Source organism: Ooceraea biroi, chromosome 12, assembly GCF_003672135.1.
Source record: "Ooceraea biroi isolate clonal line C1 chromosome 12, Obir_v5.4, whole genome shotgun sequence".
In the NCBI taxonomy this organism is placed as follows: Eukaryota; Metazoa; Arthropoda; class Insecta; order Hymenoptera; family Formicidae; genus Ooceraea; species Ooceraea biroi.
This window is the reverse complement of record NC_039517.1, coordinates 280,437-307,360: the sequence shown is the minus strand read 5'-3', so window position 1 is coordinate 307,360 and position 26,924 is coordinate 280,437. Positions and strand designations below refer to the sequence as shown.

Here is a 26,924-nt window from a genome sequence, read left to right as displayed (position 1 = left end):
TTAAAAAGAAAGTAATAACATCTTTGCAGTATAAGAGACACAAGACTCCTAAGAAACTCAAAGAAATCTCGCAATTAATCCTTAACTGAGTTTTTAAGAAGAAAAAGAAGTGAAGCGAGCAAACGGAGAACATATGCTCAATTAATTATCTAATGTCCTGTAATAACTCTATTATATGATGGAAGGGGAAAGGTAGATAATAAAAGCAATTGCATCATTTTAAAAGACTATCCAACATACTGTATTTTATTTGAAACGAACAAGATCTCTTATAATAATACTAATCCTAAATAATTCCAGACACTCGCGCGGTCCGCACCAAATCAACGAGATCCGCGAACGATTGCCGTCAGGGAACCGACTTGCGTCTTCTTTTCTCACTCTTGTTGTATAAATTTCTCTGTGATTGCATGTCGCTCGGTACATATCAGTCAAAGAGACAAACTCTCTTGCACACAGAGAACGCCATAAAAGAAATTTTGAATGAATCTCTAGCTGTAAAATCAGGCACGCGCGAGTCTCTTTTGCAACAAATCACATGAAAATTCTGCTTCACGGGAAGAAGAGAAGAAAAAAAACAATGCGTACGTATCTAGACGACTATACGCGATTAGTAATAACATATCGGTAAATTGTAATTAATCTTAAATTATTATCTTATTACTAGCGCTTATAAATTATGTTGGTATTATGGCACCAGTTCATTTTTCGCTCTCGAGATGTATATAGGAAATATTTATGTATGCGTGTACGTACCTCTCTGTCTCTCTCCATGTGTGTATGTGTGTGTGTGTGTGTACGTTGCCTGTACGCATATGAGTCAAACTTCAAATCGGCATCTTATCAATCAAATGATATCTTCTTCAAATGGCATCTTCGTTTTATCGTTCGAGCGTAGATATGTTTGTCTCTGCGCGGAGAATGAAACTGCTCGCGCGGCTGCGGTATAATCATATAATGTAATAAATATTGATGTACAATCATGATCTGAGTTACGCGCATGTTACATGCAATACACGTAATACTTCTTTCCCGAAACGAGTCACATACCATTTTTTCGAAACGTGAAGGTAACGCGTTTCGGAAGACTACAAAAATGTTTTCACGTGTTATTTTCAGATTATTATTTTCATCGTGCGATAATATAAGATAACAGATAGATTGCGCTTTTCACGCAGTGTATTATCACATGGCGTTCTTCTTGCTGATTCGACGACTATTTTTTTATACTATTTATTAAACTACGTGAATCTACCACAACCACGCGAACCACACTTTCCTGTGTATATATGCGCAAAAAGTACACATCGCAATGTTAAATCATTATATATATATATATATATATAATGATTTGACATTATGTATATAGTCTTGCGATTCTTTGGATAGCGCCCGTACGCTATCCGAAAAAGGGACCGCAAGGCATTTTGATATCTTTTCTGAAAAGTGTTTGCTATGACTGCAAGGCGCATGTGCACAATATTCTGCACGAGTATTGAAAAAAAATATACATACATCACGCAAGTCTGAACGCCTTGCAGCCCCAGAAAGTAAATTCTAGATTGCGTCTAAATGGAAATTGAAAACATTAAAGCAACGTCATTACAGTGAAAAGAGTAAAAATCGTTTTAATATCCTGCAACACCGAAAAGATCAGCGTATGATAATCGACTGACTTTTCCATGGATAAAAGAAAACCGATTTTAATGCTAGAAAATGTATACTTTCCGATAAATAATGTACAATGCAAGAAAATTTAATTCATCATCATGTAAATATAACTTCCATGATCAAACACAATGTTTTCAATCTTCGAAGAAAGTAAATTAAATCGTCGTTCCAAATCACTCCGAATAATCAGCCGTGTGTCCGATTACGATAGATATCGCGACATCGATGATCGTCGTCATGATCGGACGACTTTTTTCGCTGTGCGAATTTACGTTCGCGATTTAAGTTCTCAAATGTGCCGCTGTGTATGATGCAAAGGAATTTTTTCTGATTGTCAAATAAATTATAGTAGCTGACCACGATAAGTACATCATGTCATGTCGATAGTGTATATTCTGGAAGAACCTATAATAATCTTAATTGATTACGAGAACGAGCAGGTTTTTTGAGCGCGGAAGTATCAACGCGTTTGTCTTTCTTTCTAACGAACTCCACTATAAAAATTCTGAAATGGTTCTGAGGAGGATTATTATGGATTGCGATTGTTCGCTGTTCTTTTAGCGGATTGTCCGCATCGTTGTCGCACGACGAATCTACACGCTAAAGAAACGTCATCTGAGAATTGAGACGTCTCGATGAAGGCACACTTAATTCTAGGTCAGTTTTGTACGATAGTTTTGTAGTAATTGTCGGATCGATCTATTAGGATCCTGCATGCGCTCCAATCGACATAATAATGGACAGTAATAACATGCTCCAAAAGATAGAGTGATCGTGACACTTGACTTGATTCGTATGTGGCAGTATTCGTAAGCACGAGTGAATCGCGTCCACATTCCGGGAGTTGTCATTCGTTCATTCGCGACAATTATATTTCTTCCTTTCCTATATATCGATCCCCGTCATCGATACGCACACGCGCATCGCAATGCATCGAGAATCTTTCTCTATTAAACATTATTTTTATTCTTACTCACTTTAATATTTACAATCTTAGCATTCCTAAACAATCGCTAAGTATCGATCCTTTATTGTGACTATCTATCTATTATTTACCGGTCATACCTGGCACATTCGTATTGCCGATATCAATTTAGAGCGATTTCGATCACGTCACTAATCATTATTCACAACCGATTCCTCCCTGACTCTATCTTTTCAAGCAAAACGAAGTTTAAAAAAAAGAAGAGAGGAAGAACTGAAACACGCGATGAACGCACGGACGCTCAGAAGAGTGAGAGAAAAACCGATTGCTCGTTATTACTGTAAAACGGAGAGCGGTAACTAAAATAGGAAAAAAGAAAAGAGAAGACACCGGGTGCTGTATCCGTCGCGACCGCCGGAAGATCAACCATCTCTTCTGGGTCACCGACGATTGCCGACGATTGCCGACGATCAGTAGAGACACTTGACCTACGGTTGTTTTACATATGCATATATCTTATGTAGATCGATATTGACGCAGGAGCTCTCATAGTTAATTTCTTGCACTGTCATGCGAGATTATTATATGCGATGTACCTTACGATATAGCTCTATATATCGAACAAATGACGGACGCGAATCGAAGAAGTATAAAAGAGAACGGTGACGAGATGACGATATACTTCAGTAAGAGGTGTGCATCGGCGTAATCATCACGATCGTTGCTTTCGTCATTATTATCTTTTTCTGCTTTTTCGTGTCCGTCAAATCTTCAACTTCTCTCTCTCACACACACACACTCTCTCACTCTCTTTTTACATAGCAGCTACTGCCGGTTAATTAGAAACTACTATCATAAACTGTCTTATCTCCGTAATATAACAAGAGCATTGTTATCAACCGTCGTATTAAAATAAATTTTACTTGCATTTTGTACACTTTTACTTTTTTATTCATGAACACAGATTCACCGCCCGCGTATTTTTCGATTTGCTGATAATAACGTTTGCCTCTTAGGCGGAATGCATGCCGGCTCATCGCATGATGATTCGCGAGCTGGGACAGAGAGCTCGATGGGACTTCCTTCAGCAGGGGGCATGCATAGTCAACTCATTTCTCCCTCACATCCTCTCTTTCTTTCGCACTCGAATATACACGCAGGAAAACTTCGTCTAACGGAGCGATCGGCGTAATTTACCTATTTAGTAATTAGTACATATAATAGATAAGTCTTTGGTCATTGCGTACTCTTCTCTTAGAGATAGTGCGCTTCGTTCTTAAACAATGCTTTCTACTGTGCTTATATATAAAGCTTTTTCTCGTAAATTAAATTTCAATTTCATTATTTGCTCTTAGTCGAAACGATAAGACGAGAAAATTTCAACTGGTTTCAAGCGCGATTCGCGCGGAAATGCATCATCCTGGCACATATATTTTGCGCGAGCGGCATTCGCGATTTTGATTTTTAGATGCAGTACGTTCCATCGACAGGGGATAAATGCGATTGTATTGATATATCAATCCGGGCACATGACAATCGACCTGAAAGATGATCTTCCTTATGAAATCTCTATTATATTGCAAAGCATCGATGATATTTTATCACGTAGTATCTGGAGTAAAAACAAGTTTTTTTTCATTATTATGTGTGTACGAATTTTACTGACAGTATTTATGAGAGGTATATAAAGATCTTTTCAAACTGTTACATCGCATTTTTGCAAAAGTCTTTTAGACATTTTCTTTCAATGAATGTGACAGATACGTTTCTAGTTCTGAAAAAAAGCGAGAAAAATTCGAAACCTTGGTCTAAAGCAAAAGTCAAAAATATTCTAACTGAAAAGCTTGAGATATTGTCAGATAGTGGAACAATGAAATTATATGAGTGATGTATGAAAAGTCTACATTAGTGACTAATGTAAACTACCCTGTCAATTGTCTATTTCTAAAAAGGTTCGTTCCCGGAATTCGCTATTATAACGCATTACGCTATGGCGCACAGCAACTGAGTTGTTAAACCATAAACCTAAAGTATCGACTGCGCGACAAAACAAAAGTGTGCAAGCCCAAGTGCAAGAAGGATAGCGCCCGCAGCTAATATCTGTCTCTTTTTAGGCTGCGTTCCGATATTCACTGCCAGTACTGAAAATCTATAGTTCGCGTGACATACACTATAGATTTTCAGTACTGGCAGTGAATATCGGAACGCAACCTTAGGGCCAAAGCACAAACATGGCGTAGCGATCTACGACTACGACTACTTTGGCCCTTAGTTAGGATTCAGCAATTGCTCTATCTAATTAGATAGAGACAGAAAACATCCACGACCATTTGCTATCTCACTCATGTTTTAGGACTTTGTTTCGAACAATAGAACACAAATAAAAGAGGGATCGCGCAGTCCATTCTTTAGGTCTATGTGTTAAACTAACAACTATTGGCGCTTGTGCGTACGCCCTCAGCTGCAAAATTGACATCCCGCAGTCTTTTGGTTTCCACCTCGCATTCTTTCTTTCTTTTTGTGGAATTTTTCCTAAAGTTTATAGTGACTACATGTATAAACGCGTTCTCGGACACGATATAAAGGTAAAATAAATCTCGAGATATCGCGTGAATACACATATACGTGTATGTAAAAATCAGAGTTGAAAAAAGGATTTGAGAACCGCTATTGCTAGAATCTTCTTTCTATCTGCAGTCCCGACGGATAGATAGATTTTCCGTTCGGTCGTGCACTCATTCCTCGATAATTCAAGGAGTAAATATACTTTTGTACTCGTAAAGTCAGTTCTTCTCTTTTACTTTTTCATCTTTTGTTTTATTATCTTTTTTTTGTAATTTTTTGCTTATATAATCAGACTTAATTCTCTTAATAAGGCAAAAGTTCGTGATAATCGGCTAGCACTTTGGCACAGTTGGTTTTAATTGGTTTTTCAATAGAAAAAATTCCTCTTCCTCTCTTTCTCGTTGCGGTATATCCTTCGGTGCGGGCATCCATCCGGTGGCTCAATAAATTAATGTCTTCATTCCGACTGATCAATGCCGTTTCAACATCTCGTAGACATCTCAAAGTGGAAGACGGAGGATCCTATAGGTCAGCCTGGACGGCAAGCATCGCAGCGAGACGAGTATCGTGCATGATTTCTTGAAAATTTCTGGAACTATGTGATCTCGGAATCATTCTTCTTACTACTGATCTTTATTGATCCTTTCTTTAAAATATCAACTTGCACAGTTGATCTGCAAGATAACATGGAATCATCTTCCTCATTAACTTTTTTTGTATCCCAGAGCATCGATGATATTTTTCTAATGCACTTCAGGATTTCAATTTCGAAGGAGCAATATCGATGATAACATTATGCTTATGCACATTATGTGTCAATATGTTCGCCTCGTTGAACTAGTCTCTCTTGCTTAGTTTTTCGTGATTTTGATGACGTGCTTGATTCGATGCTTGATTTTACAGTCTGTTCAATGCTTACGTATATTTGAAAGGAATTATGCCGTTCTGCTTCTCGAATCTCTCGGTCGTACAACCGCAATCGTCATTTGTCATCATTGTATTTAGTAGGAACAACATCGAGGCAAGTTTTCTCTTTGTGTTTGAGATGTAATTACCCCGTCTTGAATTTCAGGTATCAGACAGATGCGTGACCTTTGCTCGGCGATAAGAGCTCAAAGAACCTTTTGAAAGAATTCTTGAGGGTTGCTATGCCGATACCGTTACGTCGCGAAGCGGAATCTATGAGGTATTATAAGTACAGAGTGCGTTTACATGTATAAGTGATAATAATTGAGCGATCGATCGATAATTTGTCGATGTCGAATGATCTAGCAATAGCGTTTCGGAGTTCCGCGCAAAAAGCAAAGTTTAAATTCAATTGCGATATGTAACACGCTATTTCTACGCCGAACTGTGCCGCCTTTCCAAGTATAAAAGTATCTCAAGTTAGATAAAAATCTTTGCGGACTTTGCAGGCACCATTTTGTCCCTTGCATCATATAAGTCTACCGAAATCCCCCATCGAAATGACTACTAATAATACATAGCCGAACGTTACGCGCTTCTATCGCATAATTAATATACATTGTTTTAGTTTACATTTATGCAAATTCGTTCGGCAGAAATACCGAGTAAATGTGTTATCGTTCGTGGAAACGTAAAAACCTGAGTTATCATGATATATTTGTGTTCACCTTGTACAAAAGTATTCAAGATTTGTCTTAACATCCCCCCTTTACCCCCGATTTTTCGTCGCACAACTTTTTTATAAAATTTGTAGCAAAATTTATAGCAAAAATTCAAGTCTTTTTTTAAATAGTTGTAGTTTATTATTTTTTACGTTTTTACGTAAATAATAAATTACATTATTCTCCGTTTTTAATAATATTGCAATCGTATAAGTGTTACGAGAAGAGATTTTTTGTTCCGAAAATTCGGGGTGTCGCAGGGCGCCCGGGAAACATGTTAAGACAAGGATGCGACTATAAATGCGTCGTTATGTCCGTCGCGTCGAACTAGTTGGACTAGAACTACGCAAAGAACATTAATCTATTCCCTCATTCAATGCGAATCCAATATAATGATGATCTGTCGTTTCTTTCTATTTGTGATTTCGATGAAGTACTAAAGTAAAAGCTGATGCAGGGAGTGTTACCGCTGTGTCAATGGCGACGGCACTACAGCAAATTCTATTGAGGTTTTCTAAAATAATGATGCCGTAGAAATCTGTCAGATCGTTTGTCTTTACTACCTCTTGTCCCGCGGCTTCCCGATTCTCTTGCCACAACACCTGACACACACCAGTTCATATTTGCTTAGCATCGCGGCGACAAATGCGAGCATGAGGACATTACTATTATCAAATAAAGAATCGCGATTACGGTATTTCTCGATGTACTCCTGCATACATCGCTGCTCCTCCTCGTAGATGTGCTGTATTTGATGTTGTCGCGGAGCGCTCCAGTACGCAGCAGGTTCGATGTCGCTCAGCTCGCAGGTGCAAATGTCAGTCCTGCAAACAGATAGAACATTATGATTAATTTATATTTTCTTATTTCTCATCGGCGTTTAATATAAATTAATGCAAAACGTACAATCTTTGAAAAAACAAAAGATCAAATTCCCCAAAACATTGAGTTGTATCGCAATATGAAAATATTGTTATATTTAGAACAAGAGATAATTGTATATTTTAAAATGTAGTATTTTCTATAGCTCACGGAATATATGAAACTGAAATCAAGGACTAACCTTTCAGTGGAAGAATGCTCGGAAGTGAGCAACGAATTTCCTTCGTCGATATCTATATCTGCGTAAGGGCGAACGATTACATTTGGCCATTGCGTCGAGAGGTGCTCCTCCTCACTGTGATCATCAGTCGGACTGCTCTCATAATCGTTCGGACTTCCTTCGCTTCTACGGTGTTAAATCATGAATGATACATCGCAATTAATCTATTTCTTAATCTCTTATTAATCTTTTTAATCTTAATTTTAATCTTCTTTTTAATCTCGCGAAAATAAGCATTTCGAGTATAATAAAACAGTGAATGAACGAATAAACGGACAAATCGCTTCTCTTATCAATCGTGTGACTTAGCAAGACTTATGAGATCATTTGATCTCATGGCAGAAATGTTTTCTTATTTAATATACAGGGAAGACACTTACCCACTCATCATGGTCGTAGTATTCCTTATGGATTGAGCCGTTTCAGTTTGAGAATCCGGGAATTCTGTGGTCGTGTTAGGTGAAGTTTCGCGCACTTCACCAGCATGCATGCGAGGGACACGAGTTCTACGAGAGATCGTGTACATTTGAGGATCTTTTCCGTCCTCGCGGATCATATTGGGCAGAAGACGTCGTCTGGCATTTATGAACCAGTTGGACACCTGAAACACAATTATACAAGATTGTTTTTAATAAAATGATCGGTTCGTCACCTCTCTCTAAGCATTTCAACGTGAATTGAAAAAAAATCTTTGATGTTAACCTGAAGGGTGGTCAGATGCGTTTGCATCGTTAAGCATTCCTTCTCGGTGTCATTGGGATACGCGTTGTATCGATGTTCGTAGAGCCAAAGCTTCAATATGTTGACGGACTCCTTCGGGAGATTTCCACGCCGTTTCCTGATACCTGAAGCATCGTGAAGAGAAGTGATATCGCGGCGACTGCCGCGATGGTGAAGCGAGGTGCTGAGCGTTTCAGTCTCGGACGATCCACTGCGCTCCTCCTCGCTTGATGGCAATAGGGCCGGAGATGCCACCGCAGCTGCAGCAGCGGCTACAGCTTCCAATCCAGTCGTGGCAGTGGCGGTTACCGCGGCTGTAGCTATTGCTCTAGCATCAGCCATAGCTGCCGCGTTGGTTTCAATTCTGGACGGGTTCCGCAATCTACTCACTGTTTGACCAACTGCTCGTTGACTACCTCGTTGCGGACCTCTCCCTTGCCCTAAAACATAGCAAGCAACAATATTCTGCTTAGTCTTCAGACTTAGCGATAACGTGCTAATTATTACACGTCGGGAGACGAAGTTTAGACTTCGATTTGGTTTACGTTCGTACGATATTTGTCGCGTTCCCTCATGCACGACAAATATCGTTTCCTCGTGCATTCGACATCGCGTTCGGCCGCGATTTCTTCTTTCTTTCATTGACGCAACACGCGAGTACGTACGCACGTAGATCTGGATTACGTAAGTCAGGACTGCAGGAAGAAAAAAAATAAGATAGGGAAGCAAAAGAGAAGTTGATGCAGTTATCGGATGGAAAAGATACTGATGCAAAGATGCTGCGAACTGATTTTCATGGCAGAAATGTTTTTGCTTTCCCCTTGCCTTACCCCATCGTTATACAAATAGATTGGATATCTTCGTAAGGAGAAAAGCAATACTGATAACTGCAACAGATGATGTAGTATAATCGGGAAATCGTCAGCATCGCGTGTTTGATATCGGGATTTTATTACAACGTTAAGTTGACAGAGGTCACAGAGTCGGCATAAGCGCTCACGAGCCATCTAATAAATGTTACAATATCGGGATATTGCATAAATCGCCGATATCTGTGGCGAGGGTCAGAAAAGAAAAGTCGTGTTGCAGCTAAATGTAGATTTGGATCGCATTTTTGCTGATCATCTTGGATCACAGATTGAATCAGTTATGAGAAATGATGACTCATGATAAACTCTGTGAGTTAAATTATACACAATATCGAAACCAATGAACTAATAGTAATAGTAACAGAAATAATAATATAAAAATAAATAATAATAAATAGCATCAAATAAATGTTTGAATAGTAAAATAACTTTCTGTCTTTCAAATTGCTTATTATTATGGATATATATAATTATTAACTAAAGTATTAAATATAAATAATAATAAATAAATTATATTATTAAAGCATTTTATATACATATATATCAAATACTTTAATAATAATACTTTTTCTCACATTCAAGTTAAATTTCTCGAGAACACTTGGAAGCGATACCTTCGTATTTGTATTAATTTATGTAGTTCACCCCCCTTCCCTCCTCCACTCTCCCTTTCCGTTTACTCATGAAGAACGAAAAGAACATTGCACGTCCTCGTAAATGCAGGACTAAAGTGGAGTCACTGTGCGAGTTTTACATGTATCGTCGCCGACTGGCAGCGCTCGTAAAGAAACAGTAAAGATTCGTCGAGATGCTGAACAGCGTGACAAATTTTTACCGGAACAAGACACATGGAGGAGAAGAAGAAATGCAAAAAAAAAACAGAAAATAAATAAATGCGCGTCCAAATGAAATGGGTGTCCAATAACTGCGTGCGTTACTTCGCAGCGCGCGACGTAAAACCACGGCGCTGCGAAGTAAAATCGTACTTCGTACCGAGCGCGAGTGTACAATCAGATACGTTAGTACTGTCACGCGACGCGTTGACGTTTAATAACCAAAATTTTTTCTGCAAACTTAAAAAATTTATTTTCTCCCGTCTGCACGATTAATCGCACCATTAACCGACTACAATTCTCCCGCTTCACGCTCGCAGAGAACAAAAAGGAAGCTGGAGGAATTATCCTTGCGAATGCTCTTGCGCACGCTATTCGTTAATGGACAGATTTGCCACGTGCAAGAAGCTTGCCTTTCCGTCTGCACGATCAATTATATATAATTGTAATTCGATTGGTGCTCATAAAGTGGTAAAAAAGAATCGATAAATGGCGATAATATCCTTGCGCGTACGCGAATATACCGGGCAGCATTAATGCAACCGATTGTACGCGCGACGAGGGACACCGCTGGCGTCGCGTAACATCCGTAAATCATATGGAAATAAACGCGGTAAGGTCGATTTCCCTTTCCACTCGGCGCCTGAGCGGCATCGAGTGCGCGCGTGTGCGCTTGTTATTTGAATGGTTATGTAAAACTTATGCGAGGCGTTCAGAGGTCGGCCGAGAGCGACGTAAAACGTCAAGCGCGTTACGCGGGAAAACGTTACGCGAGCTGTCACGCCTGCGTGCCGACGATACGCAAGTAGCCGTGCGTTCGATAAAATTGAAACGCTGCCCGACCGATTCACCGAAGCTATAAATCGGTCTGCTCGAAATTCAAATTCGAAAGGGTCACGGGAGGTGGAATAATGCGCGGCGTTATGCGCAAGAGATACGAACTATGACCGTTTTTTTTCTTTTCGTTTCTCTTTATATTCTCATGTTTTTTTCTTTTTTCTGTTTTTTTTTTCCATAATTAAGAAAACCGAATAAGGAGCAAGTAAAACACGATTATTATGATTATATATTTTATTATGTTTTATGCTTTGCGTGATACTTCATTAATTATTATAAAATTATCTTAACATGCTCAGTGTGTCAATGCACGTGCCGACTAGAGCTCATTCAAATGTTTAATTAAGAGCTTAAATCACGGACGTAGGTGATCCATCTTTTTCTACCGATCGTAGCGAATCCGTTGCCAATTCTACGACCCCGCCAAGTGTCATTACACTCTAGTAGTTCGCGACGTGGGTTTAGAAGCTGGCATTTCGTGTCACTGTAAATTTAGCGAGATCGCCATGGTTGACCGTCGTGTTACACTTAAAAAGTGACCACAAAGTGGTCGAGAAACAGCACCGATTATGTGGTTATCGTTTTGCATTTTCTTTCGTTGCGATCTTGCCTTTAACATTTACCCTCAAATGGCATTCGAATATTCGCGGCTGCGGATGCACGTCGATAATCAATCGTGACATCGTGAATCATGTGACGCAAATTTGATAACGGCTAAACTGACGTACGTTATTCACCAGATGACGAAATAGAAATAACAAACTGTTTCTTCTCTTGTAAAATATCTGGCAAAAAGATATGTTTCAATAAAATTAAATTATTTAAAGCGCACGATTTAAAGCAAACTTTCAATCACTGAAAGATCAGACGATGGATATCTCTTAAAGATTTAAGCAGTCGTACGTAGCCTAGGTGTAATGCTAGGAAGAGTCGTCGCTCTCAAAATAATCCAAGTGTTCCGCGCTGATTCCATATTTAGCGCGAGTATCGGATGGATTCTCCTTCGTGTTAAATGAAGACCGAAGTCGGAGGGAACGAGTGACACGCGACAGAGACAAAAGATAATAACGGAACGGAGAAAGAAAAAGAAGAAAATGAAACTGGAGGAAAGAGAGAGGACGAGAAGGGGGAGAGGGAGAGGGGAAGGAGAGAAACTCGTCAATCAGGCGCAGCGGATCCTCTCGCGAGACGTGTGTGCGTTTTCATCGGGCGCGACAGCGCTTCCGGAAACGAAACGACGTCGTCGACGAAGCACGCTAGAGAGAGCCTACGAGAGTCTATAGAGACCGACTAAACTTAGCGCTCGAGTTTTGCGGTTACGTAAGGTCCAGTAACCCGACGGGCGTAAAATTAGGATAGCTCTCCTTCCACTAAGGCGCGCGCATATGTGAGAAGCGACAGCCGCGTCGCGACGCTCACGGCGCGATATGCAATTGTGCGCATTAATGCCGCGAGATGCACTCGCATCATGAAGATTAATCGTGGCCGTATCGAATACAACAAGAAAGTCAATCGAGAGTTAATCATTAAGAACAAGAAGACCCAATAATTATACTAAATGATATTAATAATATTAAAGATAAATTTATTAAAAAATTTTCATTAATTATAATAATAAACGTAAACTTTATCCCCCAAAATACAAATAATAATACAAACGTAAAAAGAATACGTTACAGTTAAAATTAATGAAAATAAAATTAAAATCATGTAAATCAAATTCAATAAAGAAGACGCTATAAAGGCAACCTACAATCTACAACGTTGTACGAAACGAAAACATGGCCATCCTAAACTTGATTGGATGAAAACTACCTGTAGGAAAACACGTAGGAAATTCCAGCCTGCAATGTTGGAGGTCCTAAGCTGTAGGTTCAATCTCAAAGAAAGGTGGGGTTTTCCTACAACGAAAATGGAAGGGGGAGCAATCCTATACCTGAGAGATTTTACAACCTACCCTAAAACCATTAACGACCATTGAAACTGGAGGAAAGAGAGAAAGAAAGAAAGAGAGAGGACGAGAAGGAGAAGGGAGGGGGGAAGAAGAGATATTCTATAATGGTGGTCTTATACAGTCATACAAGGATTCGAAAGTAAAGTCATGCGAAATTTATTTTATAAATGTCCAACATTTTACAACGTGAATTAAGTATGTCTCGACATAATTCACCATGTAATATATGACGCTAATATTATATCTATAGAAAATTAAAAAAAAACTGTCGAATTTTCCCGGTATAAAAACGAATGACCGTGTCAAACATTTCGTTTGAACATAACATCAAGCAAATATCAATTAAATAATTGAATTTAAATAATATGAGTAATAATACTAAATGTAAAAGTGTGATAATAATCAGTATAATAAATTACTATTATTATAATAATAATAGTAATAAGTAATAATAATTATCCCGAGGAGAATTATCCATCAATATCTTTTTTAATACTTTTGTTTTAGTAGTTTACGGATCGAAAACACGTGATGATCCCGAACATTACATTAGCATGACAGCGTAGGCGTCCTGCGTAAGTCGAAACGTCGAAAGCACGTGGTTTCGAGGCATGTGCTTTCACGGTTCCGATGGCGGGAGGCCCTCGCGAGTCTCCGTGCGAATGCTCGTGTAGACCCCTTTACACGGAATATTCGACCACGTGCTCGTTTTGACGGCAATGAAGAGCGGACGAATGAATTTTCGATCCTGCATAGAGAATGTGTTTAAAGCCGAGTTCGATTGTTTGCGCGTTTTGGCAGTAATGCCAAATTAATTATGACAGTGTCTTTAAGTACCTCAAAGCACTTTGTTTTGATTTCAACCTCACTTCAATCTCACCGTATAAGAAACGTGACTCACGCGATCATAAATAAATTTCAATAAAAATATCTTTGCTACTGTGCCGCGCCGAAATTTAAAACCTTCCCATCGAGAAACTAACATTAACGTTTTGACATCAAGATTTTATCCTCAAATGTCTCGGCAGTTTGTTACTAACGCGTTAGCGTGCGAGATCTGGGACAGTTCCGTATATTTGCATAAATATAACATAGCGGATGATGACTAGGTACCATGCGAGGCAGTCGCTAACCGAAGTACGAATATATCCGCAATAGAACGTTGCACCAGCCGCGGCATTATGTAAACCTAGTCGCAATGAGGCTTAGGCGCCACGTAATGTGACGAAATTGTTCGGCGCGTTATTTCTTTTCTTTTGGGTTCGCTCGCGCGTCTGACCGAGTCCCTTGACTAACAATAAGCGTTGCGACGAAGCCCGACAACGATCTTCCAGAATCATCCAGAAAATTTACAGATTCCGATAAATAACGCGAAATCGTAATTTCAACAGAAAATTTTACTCGTCCGATAATTGCAATAATTGTGGCAATTTTGCGCATCAAGCGACTCGATTTAAAATCTATGTAATCTCGCGCGGACGATCAAAGCTGTCATTCTTAAGTTGTCTAATAAATTGAGATTTTGTCTGCGTTTAGCGCAATTTGATGCCAGCATTTTTATACAAGAAATTCTCAAAATGACGAAGAAACATTATTGGCATATGCGTAAATTTTCTTTCGCGTCTATCCATACCTGGTCCATCGTTGTTTATTCTCTGTTCCAAGTGCATGGCTGCTGGCGGTAGCATTCTCCCTCCGTTTTCAAAGTCAAAATCCAAAACGTCGCACCGGGCCTCGAAACATTCGCTCAATCACATTACGTTTCTCGCACGCGTAGAAATCTATTTGTTCTTTCGAGACGACGAGTGACACTTTCCTCCTTCGACTTTTCGTTACAAAGAAATACACACGTCGGTATAAATACCGTTCAATTATTTCTTCCTTCTATTCTCGTTTCGCCAAAACCCGAGATCTCACGAATCACCATGATCAACGCGGTCGGTAGCGAAGTGTCATGGACACATCGCCGACATTTATTTCGCGAAAGAGTGAGTTTCGCAAATTTGCAACGCAGATCTCGTCTTTTATCTTCCCTCCTGCTGGATTTCTTATGGGATCGCTCCTCAATCTCGAGCGTCAGTCTAATCACGGAAGTGACAGTCGCGCGGCCGGCAATTTACAGTATTCCACTGATGGGACTCGGATGATCACGATCATGGTCACACAATGATAATGATACGCGATAGTCCCATTCGATCGTCGCGCGATTCGAGACACGAGGGTGACCCCACCGTCCGGTTTCTTTTATTTTCCCCATGAAAGAACCTCGTTTCATTTTCACAAGGCGCGACAGCTGTGCCGTTTACGCACAGCCTCCTGTGCGCGCATCGCCGACGAAGCGGTTCGGCGAAGGCTCGGATCGAAGGTTCCGAATTGTCCGATCAAACTGACAAGCGAGAAGAAGCGACGGTCATCGAGAGGACGACGCGAGGACGACGTCGATGGCGCCGATGGCGACGTAATCGCCAGCTCTTGCCTGGCCCGGCGCGGCTGCAGCATTTGAGACGAGCTTGTCGCGGCACGCGACTCGTCACGGCAAGCGTCCGTTCCCGCTCGCGTCGAGCCCGATTGCCACACATCCAGTTGAGATCTCGTTCCCGTGACCGCCGATGAAACTTCGCGGTCACGCGTTAACGTTTCTCGGATCCGCCGACGATGGATCGCGCATCAGAGGAACGGAGTAACCTTCGATTACTCGAGCACTGATGGATCGATCGCGACTTCGACGCATTCGCGCACCTCGAACGAGCGCACGTACCCCACGCGCGGCACGCGGTGCGCGACTGAGGACTTGAGGAGGCGCGATAAAATGCGGCGGTTTAACTTTCACCCCCACTCGATTACTCGATCGACGCCGCGGGCAAGGAGTACGAGGTATAAGATCGCGCGTAGATACGCAAGTCTGTTGTATCACGGCGTTTTCGTAACGAGTCGGTATATCTCACAATTGTCAGCACAATGCGCCGCAGTTTTGACAGGAAAGTCTTCTTCTTCTTAGTGTTTAATGGCACCCGATCCCTTTCAGGTTCGATACGGCCAATTGCAAAAATGAATAAAATACGAAATACGAAATAACAAGTTGAAAAAAAAGAAAACTCGGAACAACCGTTGTGCACCTGACGATTGTCCCCTTCGGAATGTTGACAGGAAAGTCAATGAAAGTTTATTACATTGCAAAGTTGCCGAAAAAATGCTTATCTTTCGGAATTTTATCGTATAATTTCCTTTGTGGGGAGAGAGCTAAGTTTAAATTTCTCTGTCTCTGTTTTTCCTATGTTTCCACTTTCATTAATAATAACGATAATTCTTTCACGATATAACAACTGAAAAATTCCCAGAGAAAATATTCTCATTACCATGTGTGTATTCTGCCAAGAAATGATTGATTTCAGAAAAACTTTTTCCTTGAGTGTGTATATTATATTATACAAAAAATTATAAGTATATTTCATCAAAATTTCATTTTTCGGTATTTAAAATTTTTAATTTTTCGATTTTGAGGCCTGATAAAATTTCTTCAATGATGATTATCACCCGTGGTGTCAAGTAAAAATTTCATCCTTCAAGTGACTAAACAGCTTTCCGAAAGTACTTATAAATCATTGTTACACCCTGTATAGCGAGAGAACCTCAACGTATTGTATTTACTTAACTTTTTTTTTAAGTGCTACCTTTATTTGAGTGTCGTTTGAATGCTTCAAATATTGTCTGTTACTCATTATTGTCAAAATGTAAGGCCATAAATTTCTTTCAAAAAGGACAATTCTCTTTTTGAAGAAAATTAATATTTTCTTATTTTATTTTTTAGTTTAAGTTCTTTGTATTTTCTTATTTTCTTCTTTTCGACGAATTTCTTAACGGAGATTTTACCCTGGTAACATCCTTGGTGGCAAAACTTAGTTGCAATAATATATGGTGGGAATGGCACGGATTTAAATGATCATCAAATCAATTTTTAATATGCATAATCCAAATCTTCAACTCTTCCTCCAGCTTTAAGATGACTTTCTTGATCACTATAGAGGCTGCATGGCTGCGAGCCCTGAAATGTTGACACTATTTTGTCTTTGATATGACACATTCGGAGGAATAAATTCACGAAGGACTCAGAGGAAATTGATCCAAAGGTGAAGGTAAGTAAACCTGACACAAATCTTCAAAGTATTATGCGCGATGAAGCAAGTGTGTCGGTTGAACGAACGATACGTCTTATCTTCAGCATTAACAGATAACTTGGCCCCGAGATTTTAAACTCTCGCTCGCGCGAGTTGTGATACATGACGATTACGTCTTCTCAATATTGTCATTCGGCGATCTCGCTGGCCGGATTCGATTTATAGAATTCGCATTTGCGAGAATCGCGCGTAACGTACGAAACTATTATACAATAAAATTGAGATGTTTATTGACGAAACTGTCTGGAAGAAACCAAGGTTCAATACTTGAAAGAGTATCATTGCACACAAGTGTGAAAGAAGGACCAACGGTCCACAGCTATGCTAAACGGTGTGTCATGAAAGAAATAATAAGAACTTTCACTGAAGCAGAGGCATATTTGTCAGTTCTGGAGAACTAATGGACTCTATCATTAGTAGAATTAATTGCAAAACCGAGTTTTTATAACTTTTAGAACGTCAAAAATACCGTAAAAAACGTTTTCAAAAATGATTATACGTGCCCTCAAATAATAGAAAAATATACAGCGGACAAAGATTTATAAAAAATAATAGGCATAAGTAATAGGAAAGTTGCTTTATTACATTGTCATTCATCGTCAATAAAATCGACCCTTTAATCTCCCGAATCTTTTCATGAGACTTTTATGCACCAAAATTATAATATAAGTATCCAGCCGAGAAGCCGAGAGAAATCGTCTCGAGCGGATTATTGCAAACGCTTTCGGGAGCTCATTATTAACAGTTTCTACTGCGCGTATCATATCAAAATTAACACAGACGCTCATGTCGCGCGCATCGCGAATCTTTTGACAGGGGCGATTCGATGTTAGATAACACATAGCCCGTAGCATAGTTCTACTCGAAAGTAGTAGCGGTAGAAAAGTCGTTGTTATCTTATCGAGGTCGATATTGGTGTGTGTAAGAGTGTTGTATATTCATTTGAAGTATCTTCTACGACGAACGTCAAGCGCACATACAAGTGTCCCGATAAAACGTCTGTCTGCCCGCCAAAATTCCTACATTGATCGTAATTATTTCATATGGAGATGACGTACATTCGCGATATTTAAGATAAAGAAAAAACAAACAAGAAACGAAAGATTTTTTTCTACTCTCATAAACTCAAACGTATTCAGAGATTTCGCGCGGATAAAAAATAGAGCAAACGAAATGTGACAAAACCAAAATATTAATGTCGAAAAATAAGAAAGGCGTACATTGATATTTCTCTGCGCCGAGATTCTCCGCGTCATACATACTACGAGTAGAGAGTACAAAACGCGTAGCAAACTAGAGCACCGAAGCAATCCGCTCGCGACTCGCGCGAATCTCCATTAGCGCGTGTTCTCTAAACGTCTCGGCGAATCCGCGCGGGCTTCCTTAACGATTTAAGCAAATCGCGAATGCCGAGCGAGAAGGTTCGTGCTTCTTGTTAGCTCATCGGCGCTAACGCGAAAGGATATTCGCTTCGCACTATCGTCTCGCATTCATTCGCGCGACGGCCTAATTGCGACGAGCTTGATACGAATACTAATCGCAACCGGGTACTAACTAACGACGCGGACGTCCTAGATGTGAAACATCAATTTAGCGAGTGACCAGAACTCGCACGCCAAATCTCGCATACTTCTTCGGCACCTCGAGGAACGGAGTGCAATACGTAGTCCTGGTACAACTCTCTCAAACATGTGGCTGCATCACTGAAACTGGCTGTTCAGTAGCCAGTAGATATTCGATCCGCGCGAGTAATTTGTGCTTCAATAGAACTGTCTCTTTTTGTCTAGTTATGACCCTTTTAAGACCATCACACACGGAATATAAAATGTAATGTCCATGACAGTTGGCGTGAAATATAAAATTACATGTTTTTTATTGTACATGGGTTTTTCCGGCTATTCTATTATACATCCGACTTCCATTTATTCCTTTTATTCCTTCCTTTTATTTAGTCCTTTCAGCATTGACACACTAGTAAGACACACTTTAAAACTACTGAAGACATAAAAAAATCTATTGATGACTTTATAGAGACAAAGCCGTTTTATCCGGGATGGAATTCGCCAGTTGTTCGAAAAGTGGACTACAGTTATAGAAAATGATGGAGAATTATTTTAATAATTAATTAATAATAATATTGTGTAATCCGTAAATAAAGTTTGAATTTTGTGAAAAAGCAGAATTTACACACTTAGTAATTGATACATTTTGGTCGGCAGCCAAAATGTTATAATAATATCTTAATGAATAAAGAGAAGAGAAGATGTTTCTAAACTAATATATCTTTTTTCTAAATATTATAATAAATATTTTACAAATAAAAGAATATTCATGAGAAATATTCTTAATTATTCAACGATAATAACTAGATTAATATACAAATGCGACAAAACATGCTTATTGTGACGCGAAAAGACTGAATGGCAAGTTCTCATCGATCGTAATATTCTGCCGTTTCGAACGCGACAATGATAGAATAAATCCGCGTGCTAGTCCAATGACCGAAACGTGTCAAGGGAACTCTGCGCATCCGTCGATGCGCATGCGTACGCGTCAATAGTAAAGCCGTGTTCACGATGCTAGAAATCGGTTCGAGATCTCGGTCCGAGAAATGTGTAGCCAATCAACTTGCAGCTTTTTCGTAAAGGTGCAAGTTGATTGGCCACTTTTCTCGGATCGAGATCTCCGATCGATTTCTGGCATCGTGGACACACGGCTTAACGAAATGATACGCAGAGCGATCGGGAAATAAATTGTGCGCGAGACACGAGACTGTAGCAGAACGAGCTTAATGATTCACGCGGGCACGTCTCGTCTTTTTCCGATCCGAGACTCGATTTTAGAGAACGAGAATCCTCCCCCCCCCCCGTCGTTGGAAATCTCACTGTCAAACTGCCAAGTGCCGAGTCTCTCGACGCCTGGCTCTATTTATAAACGTCGTTCAGACGAACCCACGGAACGTTGCTTGGCAAACGTCGATTGTCATCCGCTGAACAATGTAATGCGTTATCGATGATGCTGAATTTTGCGATTTAGCGCTTCGTCAACCGGGCACACACCGGTGCTTGTGAAAGCGAACGGAACTCTGCTAGACGAAAGCGCGACGTTTCCACGCGTCAAAATTTATCGCATACGTTAACATTGTAACGTTGTAGATAAGCGTGCTACTGCAATGATACTTTTGTAGATAAGAAGTTTTACAGATAAGTACAACAAGTAATCCCTGTACGCGAAGAAAACGACCCCATCCTATAGTGAAAATTAGGAATAAAAAAAAGATAATTCTCTGTGCATGTTTGAAAAATTTTTAAACTTTAAGATCTTTTTAATTTCTATCTAGTATTTTTTTACAATTATTTTAAAACTTCTTTAGAAATATATAAATTTATATAAATTATATTTTGTGGATATATTTTTTTATAAGTTATATAAATGTATTTTGCATGAAAAACAGCATGATCACACTTAAAATATCGATCCTTCCACTCACAAATTATTAATAAATACGTTTCGTCAAAGTTCTGTTTCGAGTCGGATACATAACGGATACTCGCGTTTTATGCTCGAGACGTAAAAGATTTGACGGCGAAGATATGTAGGTATGGTATGATAAGAGGCAAAAATAAATACACATAAGTCGTGACAGATAACCCGCGCGACCCCCTCAACGTCAAGAAGCAAGCAAGCTTCGTAAAAATCTCGTAACCTAAGGGGGCCTTGCAGAGAGGATATGTGTCATCCGCGCTTTCCCGGTCGGATAATCGCGAACGCGATGTTTGCAGATCATTTTAAGTATCGTCAAGATGTCCTCAAATAGTCTAAAATTTATCGATTGGTTAATTTTAACATTTTTACCCAAAATAGATAAAGAGATAGATAGACGTGCCATAGCTTTCTCTCTCGTCACATGTGCGCTCGGGTGCTCGGCTATCTCTCTTACACCCCCCATTCTTTCCTCGTCAGAGAGAGAAAGATACACGCGCCATTGTCCATTTCTTTCTGATATTCCGGTCTCGCGTCTCACGCTCGGTCTATTCTTGCTATGCCTATGATTTTTATCGTGAAAAACATGATTCATCTGATGATATCTTTATTGTGACGTACCGTGTCTGACAAGGAGAGGCTTACAATATCAGGAAGAACCTTGCGAAATGATTTAAATGTCCTAGCTGCTACCACGCACGCGGTAAAGAGAGGAAAGTCGATCACGAAAATCGCCTCGGATACTCAACTAATTCCGTGCACTATAGGGAGACGAAAAAGGGAGAGAAGGAGGAAAAGAGAGACAGAGAAAGCTCGAAGTACCGAAGACGAGATGTATGTCAGACTAGAATATGTGCGCTGTCTCTTAATAAGTGTTCCACACGAAGCCGGATAGGTACGCCAGTCGAGGATCCGTCCGTCCGACTGAGTGCCGGTATTTTTAATATTGCCCCTATGTTTAGAGCGGCGAATGAAATGTCACTCGCTGTCGCTGTCACAGTATCGCCGTTTGACGCAAGTGACATGAGACAGGACACATCAGGTGTCAGTCACTAATTTCTAAAACATATAAATATAACATATAAAGGATCTCCGGACAAATCCACACACGCGCGTGAAGTTAGCTCCGCATTAATTTTCTTACTTTCGTATTTTTCTTAATTGTGGGTTGTGCTATGTTGGCAATTTGTGCCGCAAATTGTAGTTTATCGCTATTTACGGAATTACACGCGTAAGCTCGTTATGAAAATCGTCAGAAACAAATGTCGCCGAGTCCCGCGTTTCCTCTGTCATTTCTTTCGCGTATCGCATAAATCTTGTACAAACGGATCTGTTTGTATCTAGATAAGCGCGAATAAACGATAACGGAGCGACAATGATCTCCAGCGATTATATCTAACTGTGTCTAGTGAGCGACGAAGAAGATCGCCGACAGTATCAATGACGCCGGGTGGTGGACGCGCTACTACCGCGCTACTGATCTCTCACTGACGATAATCACTGCTGGATAAACATCCGATGCGATTTATATAGTTATCGCGCAAAGGCGTGACCGCGCCGCTTGCCAACTTTATCGCCGTATTAGCGACAGTTACGAGATCCTCCTAGAGCGCTCTTACGTTTGCTAGGACGGCGACAGTGTGGAGGACCTGTATTGAAACTTCGAGCATACTTATTGTACTTGAGGGAGATCCATCGTTGTAAGAATGGACAAACTTGTTTGCCTAATTAAATTGCTCACACGTATGTTTAAACATTTTTGTTACATATGTATAGACATTTCGGAGGAAAGTACACGTACTATCCGAATGCATTTACAATGTAGAATAGACGTCTTAAATTTACGTCCACTACCGTACATATAATATACACAAAATAAATTAGTAATATTTTATAGAACTGTTTTGAAAATCGCGTGGAATTCTATTTTCTTCAAGTGAGTAAATTTCGTATCTAGTTTCCTGGTGGAAATGTTGCATAAAGCTCATATTACAGTTATAGGCAAATGTTCAAGCCTCTTTATTTTAAAGTAAATTGTGCGTACAACAGTAAATAATTTTACGGCAAAGCGCACTTAATGACGCATCTCTTAACATACTGTACATCGCCATCGCGTTCCCGATTCATACATCGTTCAGTTGTAAACGATGTTAACTTTTAACGACCCAGTGACAATAGTTGTCGCAATGTTCCGCTGCCATTCATTGAGAAACTCGAGCGCGCTCATTAGCCGCTCATGCAGCTTGAGATGATGATAAGGCGTAATACATTGATACACTGCGGGGCTGACGCAAATCGCTGTTGATTTGTGAAAATTCGTTAACCTTTGATCGAAGTTCTAAGATTCATCAAAGGAACTAAGCGTTCTTTCAACTGCGATGCATTACGCGTCATAACACTGTTTTGTCAAGAGTATTATTATAGATGATTACAGATAAAAAAAGAAAATAAAAGAATATTCATTGCGTTGTATTGTATTGTAAATGTAAGTCACCAAAATAGCCGTAACGAAATAAAACGTATAAAACTGCACGCCCACAGAAATTTCATTTATTTCAATAGATGAACGGAAATGATATTTGTATATGGGTTTCTCTCGTGTCCGTTTTATCCTACAATCCGCGTGCACACTCGAAATATTCCCAAGTAAACGATCATCCGGCGCGACTACTCGCGCGGTGCGATCTTCGAGGACGCGAGAGCGAGATACGGGCCGGACAGATCGCGCGCACGAGAAGTGCGAGCTCATCGTAAACGTGTTACGTAATAGCGATAGCGCCACTCGCGCGCCGTCCCGCGCTTTTGACAGACGCGACACGCTTTATCGTGCCGCGCGTCACGACGTCGCGTAGCGCAGCGCAGCGCACGAGGGTATCGCTCCAAGGTCCAAGAGTGGGGTCCAATCACGGAAAAGGAGATTCGCGCGAGATATCGCACGGAATATCGCGGGAGGCTCGACGAATGGCGTCGCGGAGAAATGCGGCGTGGGCACGAGGGGGCTTGTCGCGAATGAACGAAAAAAAATCGAACACGCGTGCACGCGGAAAAACGAGATGCGCCAGAACGAAAGAGAAAGTCCCGCGCGTTCGTTAAAACGAACGAGAAGAGTGAGAGACGCGAAATACGGAAGCCGGACGAAAAGTTGGCCTCTCTCGATAACAATTATTATTACTGCGCGCGCGCGTTACGCAATCGTCGCTCGCCTTCCTCTCCCGATGCGTTTGCACCACTGGCCAGGGCTAGATAACGCGCATACGTGCGACCTACTTAGGCGCGGACCTGCTAATCTTGGACTATAACTAGATTCCTCCGAGTAACCATCTTCCTCCTCCTCCTCCCCTTCCTTCCCCCTTCTCTCTCTCCTACTCCGTCTTTTCATTCCTTTTCATTCCTTTCTCTTCTTCGTCGTTTTGTCCTAACGAAGTTTGACCGCGCAAAGATGCGATTGTGCGCGGCGTATTAGCGTATTTCTTGTGTTGCGTCTTTGCAATAAATCTGATATATAATAATAACAAATCGATAAATAATAATAATTATTATAAATACACATACAAATACAGTTCATTTTGAATATGTGTAGAGGGGAAATGCTGATGACACGACAGATCTATATTATACTTTGTCACGAGAGCGGTAGATATCATAGGAAAGGTCGAAATGCTGATTCTCAGAAGATACAATGTTGTACGCACACCAAGAACTAAATAAACTCGACAAACGTGAAGAGACGCTTGACTCCCGACACGTGAATAGAGAATCAAGCATAAAGACGAACACGAAACGAATGCATAAGTAAAAACGATCCGATTACATTATGATGGTAATTCGTCATAGTGACTTATCGTCGTCGTCTATGCATATCACTATTCATTGGCATTCTTCAGAAAGACAAAGATGTCTCTTCGACGTTCAATAACACTCTTGATAATGAGAATGAAACCTTTAGATAGACAATTATTTAAGAAGACATTAATAACGTGAAATAATCTATTTATAGAATATATAATAGAAGGAATTATATCTCAAGGATAACAATTTTTAGTTAAATATTTATAATATTAAATATAAATATTTAGTTATACTGCTACGAAAATAAAAAATGTTATACCGTAAGCGGCCTCTTGCAAAATCTTCATTGCGTTTCATATAACATTCTTTTTTGTTTATCGGTAATATTCATTTCTCGATAATACTCTTTTTCTAAGAAAAAACACATTTTCAGCGAATAAAACAATGTTAGCAAAAGCAACGTTCAACTTCACTTCTTTTTTCTAGTAGCGTTATCGGCAGATTCGCCTGAAATTACGGCTGTGTAAAAATGTGACATCACTATACCGGAAATGCATAGTTTAACCTCACATTTTCCCTTGAAAGTTCCATAAGGGAAAGTTCCAGAAAAATAACGAACCCGGAAATAGAACATAAAGAATAAAAAAATAAATTTCATGCACGCGTGATCTGCTGAACGCATACACGACTTTTCATTGTTCGAAATTTAATTCCATTTTTTTTTGGTCTCCCGACAGCACGTGGTCGGGAAAGAAATTCGCACTTTTCTCGGATTATACAGATCATTCGTGTACGTACGTACGGAAAAACGCGTCTGGTGAAAGAAGGAAATCCCGGGAGAGAAGGAGGAAACACGCGACAGATGAAGACTCGTGAGGAGAACGAAGCGCACGCATGCGCCCAAGCATAGGTCGACCGTGCTGTGACCGGCGCGCTTGACAAAAGAGCGAAATGTGACAGTTGGCTGTGCGTACGAGACGTCAAGCCGGGCTCCCTGCGTTCAGCCGAGTAAGCCCCGTAGGCAACGGCCGAGCCGGTCCGCCGCGGCGATGCGACGCGAGGCGAGAAGCCCGCGCGCGGCGCGCCGCAAGCCGTACCACGTGCCTGCGCGCCATGGCATTGGCTACGCTCGCTACGCGCGGCATTGGCGTCCCACGCCGTGCGTTGCCGCGCGGCGATGGCCGGTCCTCTGGTTCCTCTGTCTATTGCCGCGCGCGCAATATCGTACACGTGAAATGTGACCACGTTGTCTCGAAAGACGAAAATGCGCGACTTACCTGAGACCGCTGGTCTATTTCACGATGCACGTATGATGCTGGACCCGATGAGACATCATGGTTCGGCCGAGGAACAACGTTGTTTACTATCGTCGGGCGGGCGAGGGGGGAGAGAGAGAGCTGTCAAACGCAGAATTAATCTGTCAGAAGTCAACGAATGTCACGAGAGTGAATATCGCGCGGGACGGCCGCGTCGTCGTTCTGGGAAAGGAGAAACGTCAACTCCGCGAGAGTTGACAGAACACGCGTACGTAACGAAGCGCGTGGAACGAAGAAGAAAAGGGAGCGAGCACGTGCCGCGCGACAGAAGCGTCCCCGAGCTTCTGCTTCGAGCTTCGCGGAGCCGATGCCCGCTCTCGTGCGGTCTGACGCGTGCTCGCGTTTCTCTTCCTTTCGCGCGTCTTTCGGAAGAAATTCGGACGCGGGACGATGACGCCGCGGCACGTTGCTGAGGAGACACGCGGTTGACAGTTAACTCACCGGCGTCAACGGTGCGCCCGTTCGGTCCGTTCGTTTCGTTCGTCCGGCACGCTTTCTCCGGTCTTCCTCGTTCTCGTTCAGTTCTCGTGTATCGACACGCGTGCTTCCCTTCTCGTCGCTACCGCTGTGACAGATAAACAGCGCGGAACGCGAGCGGCGAGTCCTTGCGAGCGCCAACGTCAGTCGGATTGACAGTCGACCGCGCGGTGACAGACAGGTGCGCCTTCCAACTGCGACGGGTCGCAAGCCGCACTCACACTACCTCAGGCTGCCAGCCGTCGATGTGATGCGGACACGGTGGATAGTGTAGATCCGATGGTTATTTCAAATAATACTTCACGTTGGTAAAGCAGTCGCCCGCGCTCCTGAGCTTCGCAGCGAGCAGAAAGGGTTAGATCAGGGATTCTCGCGCAAACTCTTATCTGTTAAAATTAGCATATAACTAATTATAGAACAGATAGCGTTAAAAAACGCTTCGAAATCTCGAATTTATCGAGCCAGGATTCAACTTCCTTATCTAGCGGGGGACACGAACTCACTTTTTTAAAAGCACGCAGTGTGGTGACGCCGGTCACGTGACCTGCAGGAGCATCGACGCGTCATATTATTTGACATA

General features: G+C 41.0%; 1 protein-coding gene across 3 annotated transcripts; it reads right to left on the bottom strand.

Moving 5' to 3' along the window:
- Positions 1-217: 217 nt before the first annotated feature.
- Positions 218-26,769, bottom strand: LOC105286129 (homeobox protein TGIF2LX). 3 transcript variants are annotated; one of them, XM_011350823.2, is made up of 6 exons: positions 26,309-26,769; positions 25,829-25,948; positions 8,594-9,051; positions 8,272-8,492; positions 7,853-8,017; positions 218-7,613 (listed from the first exon to the last, which is right to left on the bottom strand). In XM_011350823.2, the coding sequence occupies exons 3-6, from the start codon at positions 8,951-8,953 to the stop codon at positions 7,349-7,351; spliced, it is 1,011 nt and encodes a 336-aa protein (XP_011349125.1). In that variant the 5' UTR covers positions 8,954-9,051; positions 25,829-25,948; positions 26,309-26,769; the 3' UTR covers positions 218-7,348. The 3 variants fall into 3 exon arrangements, with proteins under 3 accessions (XP_011349125.1, XP_011349126.1, XP_011349123.1); XM_011350824.2 differs by lacking the exon at positions 25,829-25,948; XM_011350821.3 differs by lacking the exons at positions 25,829-25,948; positions 26,309-26,769 and adding an exon at positions 14,738-15,881.
- Between the last annotated feature and the right edge of the window lie 155 nt (positions 26,770-26,924).